Source organism: Neomonachus schauinslandi, chromosome 9, assembly GCF_002201575.2.
Source record: "Neomonachus schauinslandi chromosome 9, ASM220157v2, whole genome shotgun sequence".
Classification (NCBI taxonomy): Eukaryota; Metazoa; Chordata; class Mammalia; order Carnivora; family Phocidae; genus Neomonachus; species Neomonachus schauinslandi.
In genome coordinates this window covers 36,440,070-36,445,452 of record NC_058411.1, presented here as the reverse complement: position 1 = coordinate 36,445,452, position 5,383 = coordinate 36,440,070, and the positions used below count along the sequence as shown (strand labels likewise).

At 41.3% G+C, this 5,383-nt stretch overlaps 1 protein-coding gene across 1 annotated transcript in view; it reads right to left on the bottom strand.

The window, feature by feature from the left end:
• GPHB5 (glycoprotein hormone subunit beta 5) overlaps positions 1-2,476 on the bottom strand; it is a 3,257-nt gene extending 781 nt beyond the window's left edge. The window contains exon 1 of the mRNA XM_021701524.1: positions 2,273-2,476. Within this exon, the coding sequence (XP_021557199.1) occupies positions 2,273-2,476 (204 nt within the window). The remainder of the gene's footprint in view (positions 1-2,272) is intronic.
• Between the last annotated feature and the right edge of the window lie 2,907 nt (positions 2,477-5,383).

Genomic DNA, 5,383 nt, shown 5'->3' with positions numbered 1-5,383 from the left:
AGCTACTTTGTTGTCACAGACATCCTCATTTTAGACATGCTCTCCAGTTAAGTTCCCAAAAATAAGTGCTTTATATCTCAGAAACTTTCAGATTACTAGGGAAATAAACCTCATTCTTTTATTTATTTTCTATAAGTAACCTCCCTGCACATATAGTACAGTAAAGCATAAATAAAAGCTGGCTAACATGAAGGAGAATCTTGTTCTCTAATGGTCTTGGTGCTTCCATTTCTCCAGTGAGAACATAGTCCCTGACCTCCTGTGAGTGATCAGGATCCAATTAAAGACGTTCATCAATTTTTAAAGAGAAGAGGAAAGTGAGCCGACTTGAAGGAAACACAGTTTGAAATTTGGGCCCAGAAAGAGCTCCAAAGAGCTGAGAAATGAACTTTGAGGAGGGGTAGGCATGGCCAGGCCAAGCCCTGAATATGAGAAGATGTCAAAGTTCCCCAAGTAAGTTTGATGTCAAGTCATAGTCATGGTATCCTTAGCAGTTGAATTTTCATTTAGCTATTAGGTCTTATGTCCCTGGATGATGCAAAAAATACAGCAAAAATTAGGTGGAGTAGTTTTATTTAATTTGGAGACTTCATCACCATAACCTAATCCATTCATTGGGCCATAATTTTATCCAAGTGACAGCAGGTTGCTCTCTGAGTCCCTGAATAGATGGCTATTTTTTCTCATGGCATTGTCCTCTTGTGGCGCTCATGGACTTCTAAGTTGGCATCAATTAGGCTAAAAGATGTATGACTCCAGATAGAGGTCAGTCCCTCTATCTAATTATAAATATAAATTATATTTATAATTCAACAAATATATATTGAATGTCTTGTTCGTACATGACACTTCAACAAGACCTATCAAAGGCACAAGAATGAAACTCGTCTCCTAAAAACAAAAACTTAGAATCTAGTGTTGTGTGGTGGGGAAAAGTAAGACAAAAGGTAAACTAGAGGGGCGCCTGGGTGGCTCAGTTGGTTAAGCGACTGCCTTCGGCTCAGGTCATGATCCTGGAGTCCCTGGATCGAGTCCCGCATCGGGCTCCCTGCTCGGCAGGGAGTCTGCTTCTCCCTCCCCCACGCCCCATTTGTGTTCCCTCTCTCGCTGTGTCTTTCTCTGTCAAATAAATAAATAAATAATTAAAAAAAAAAAAAAGGTAAACTAGAGTCAGGGCTGACCAGGGAGTCAGGAAACCTCTAGGGAAGGAGTTGGCCCTGGACACAAACATCAAAGAATATATTGAATATTAACAGATGGAAATGAGAAGGGATATGAGAAAAAGACCAAATGTGAGATTTCATGAGGGGTGTTTAATAAAACTTTTCAAAATCAATCTGACAAGACCAGAGCTCAGGACATGGGTAGACATTGGGAAAATGGGCAAACTTCATATTGCTGAGGACCTTGGAAGTTGGCTTTGGAATTTGTAATAGTGGGTGCTTGCTCATTAAAAGGTTTTTGAACCGGGGTGACAAATCAGAGCTGGAGCTTCATTAGTAACCAACTCGGGCCTCAGTACAAAGAGTCAACAGTCACTCCACGGTGTGATGGACATTCTATGCTGAATGGGCCTCTTTTCTTCCCACCTTGCAAACATCTCCTCATCGCAGCCCAGTAGGGCTCTAACTTTGTCTAAGATTTTTAACCTCATTTTAAACATGATGCCTCTTAAAAGGCTGGATATCACTGAATACAAAGGGATTTTGTGGATATGTCTGTGACAATCCCTGAGGTCCCCCCAAATTGCAGTGGGGAGCTGGGGCAGGGCAACACTGTGCACGAGCCACTGAGGAAGAACTGAGGACCCACCCTCACCTGCTAGACAGCTTAAGGTCTATCTCTTGTTAATTGGCTGGCTATGTCACAGGTAGAAGAATATAGAGAAATTTGGGGGACATGCTTAAACCAATGATTTATTCCCAACTTTCTACTGACTGCCTACATAACTTTGCAGTCACTCACTCCTTGATTTCCTCCATGTCATCTGTAAAATGGGTAGAATAATAGCACATCTCAACCTCCCAGAGATGGTTCCCACATATACAGACACTATGTAAATACAAATATTAATTTTATCAATGCTTTGTTAGAGGGGCAAGATCATGCTTTTTTCAGATTATTTTTGGAGAACGCCAAATAATTGTCATTAAAAAAAAAATTCCACAGGAATGCCCCACTCTACCTCATTTTATTTAAAAAGTGAATGCAGGAATCAACCCAGGTGGCTGGCCCTGAAGGCTTTGTCACCTGCTCCTGCCTTGAGACTCACCTCCCAGGTTTCACAGCGGCCCCAGCAGGCATCCGTAGTGATCCGAAGGCCCCTGCAGCCTGGCTTTTTGGCCAGGAAAGTAAACTCCCTCACGGCACAGCCCACAAAGGTGAGAAGGTCCTCACTGGAGGTGCTGAGGACACAGCTGCAGCCAGCCAGGAGGAAGAGGGCCATGGAGCCAAGGAAAAGGTATGCCAGCTTCATGGTGTTCCTCCAGAGAGGGAAAGGAAAGAGAGTTTATTAAGAGAGCCAGCTTCCCAGGGCACCTGGGTGGCTCAGTCAGTTAAGCGAAGGGCTCTTGGTTTCAGCTCAGGTCGTGATCTCATGGTTGTGAGATTGGGCCCCCGCATCGAGCTCTGCACTCAGCAGAGTCTGCTTGAGATTCTCTCTCCCTCTGCCCTTCCCACTTGTGCTCGCTCTTGCTCTCTCTCTGAAATAAATAAATAAGTCTTAAAAAAATTTTTTTTAAATTAAAAAGAGAGCCAGCTTCCTTCCAGGGGGTGACCAGTGATATGATGGTCACTGTCAAAGGCATTTTGCTTACTTAGCATTTCAGAAGAAATGAGCCAAAGAAAGTGTAAATGCCCACAAACACCAACATAGGTGCCCAAATTTTCCTCTGACTCCAGCATGGTTTTCATGGACCCATTGTGCTCACTAGACCCCTAACTCCTCCCAGGGCATCCTCAGGCTTTTTCTTATTGCTGCCCGACTGCTGGACTTGACTCACGTGTTAGGTTTCTTCCAACAGTCTCTTCAAAATAAATACAAAATATGAGTCACACCAAAAGTAATGCATACCCTAACATTCTCCATGAACACACAAATTATTTTTATTCAGATCCCTAGATCTGATACCCTAGTATTTGGTGCCATGTTCCCTGCCTGCTCAAAATCATATTTTCAGTGTCATGGATGGGGAATGAGAGGGGCATTGGTAAATAAAAATTGTATGCCCAGATGTATTGTTACTAACCCAGCCCACCACAAAACACTGATGTGCATAAGATATTATGAACCCTACTACCTGACTTGGTAGCACCCATAAAAATGTATCCTATTAATTACAAATAGCCCTGCTCTATGCCTCCACTGTAATAGGCACCTGGTTGTGATTCAACTTAAATCCACATATTGGAAAGCATTGGACGTGTTTAAAACCTAATCCCAATCTACTGTCAAGTCTATCCTCTCTGAGTCGTGGTGATTTTCTGTGCTTTTCCAGGAGCCAGAGACATTCCCTGCATGCTCGGCCCATGGGACAGAACATACCTGGATGTTAAAGTGAGAGTGGGCACTGCATTTATGGAGTGTCCTGCATTCATTATTGCTTCAAATAATTCATTATTGCTGCAGAATTATTCATTTTCAAATCTGATCTCTCGGTCTCATCTACTTCTACTGATCTACCTCTGATCTGTCCCCTTAGCAGGGCTCTTTGGACTTCCCTTCCGGTGGAATGAAGTTACAAATACGGAGAAGCACTTACCTGATCTTGCTGGAGCAAACTCCTTTTAGAGCTCACACTTGCACCCAAGATGTCAGAAAATCACAATGAGTGATAGAAGTTTGCTCTGGGTAAATGTCTCTACCCTCTGCTACCAGGCTGCTTGACTGCTCAAATATATAGGAAGGGTCTTGTCAATCAAAACAAAAGAGAGGCAGATCCTTACAGGAACCACTAAACACATCAAAGCCTTGGGATATAAAGCCAGTCTCTCTTTTCCAAAACTGATTAACTTAAAGGGTGTTGCTTTGTTTCTTAACATCACCTACTGAAACAGAAAGTTACCTTGGTGGGTGACATAATCCTAGGGAAAGAGTCAAAAGTAGTTCACCTGGGGACAAATGCACTGGGGCAAGATGGATTAATTCTCCTTCATGGTAACCACAACTTTCCTTCGAAACGGGTATCGGTCACAAGCAGCTCACAGCAAACTCTTTCCCTTAACTCACAACACGTTTCAATACATTGAAAATAACAAAACAATAATTCTTCCTGGAAAGAACACAGGATCACAAACTGAAAAGATGGAACTCCCCATAAGAAGAAACCTTTGAAAGTCTTAAAATTAGTTAAGGATTAGCTAATATTAATAACATTTTTAAATGAGTCTTATAGAAAAAAAAAAACAAAACACCAAGATGTCCAAAGAGATTCTCTTCTGGCACGGGAATTAAAGAGGACTTTTTATTTCTTCCATATGGTTTTCAGCATTTTTCACATTTTCTACATTGGGGAGGCTTTTAGAACAGAACATCAATTGATATTGACACTTTAAGAATTAAAATAAACCAATAAGTATACATTTGTGCTACATGTAATGCTATTCAATGCTATTCTAATGGAAATGTTTCATTAGACTTCTGGTTCTGGAAAGTCTAAACTAAGAAAGCAATAGTATTCTTTATGAGCATGGGACACCGTTTATATTCCAATCTGCAACAGTAGCGTACAAATGGATTAAAAACTTCATTGGTCATGGCATCATTCTGGGTGCTCTAAAAAATAAATGAAAGAGACATCATCCCTGCCCTTAGGAGTTTACATATCACAGCAAATAACGATATAGCCAGAGACATTTAAGATGTACATTACACTAATAAATACTATATAAAGAAGTTAAAGCATTTCTGTTTCCTGCAAAGAGAAGTGTTCTTTAAATATATGTTACTTGTTCAGGGCTTGATTTTTTCAAAACGTGTAACAACCCTCAGTGAATCCATTGCTAGACCATCAATATAGTCACCTCTAGATTCAGTTAGGATATGTGTTTTATAGAAAATTGAATGGAGCTTGGAATAAAGGACTTTCTCCAGCCCTTGAGCCTGTGAGTAGCATAACCAGAACTGGGGTCCTGTGGGACAGATGGCTTACCTGGTGTGATCTTCTTAACTCACTTAAAGTTCACCAGTTGGTGGTGGTGAGCTGCCATCCTGGGCTGTGTTTCTGAAGAAAACTAACTCTTCAGCCCTTTTGCGTTAGACCTGAAACATACATACTTTTGTGTCTGTACTATCACAAGATAAAGACAACAAAGAGAAGCCAAGAGTACCTTTTCTTTACAATCTCCAATTTCCTTATAACGCAGAACTGAGCATCACACCTAC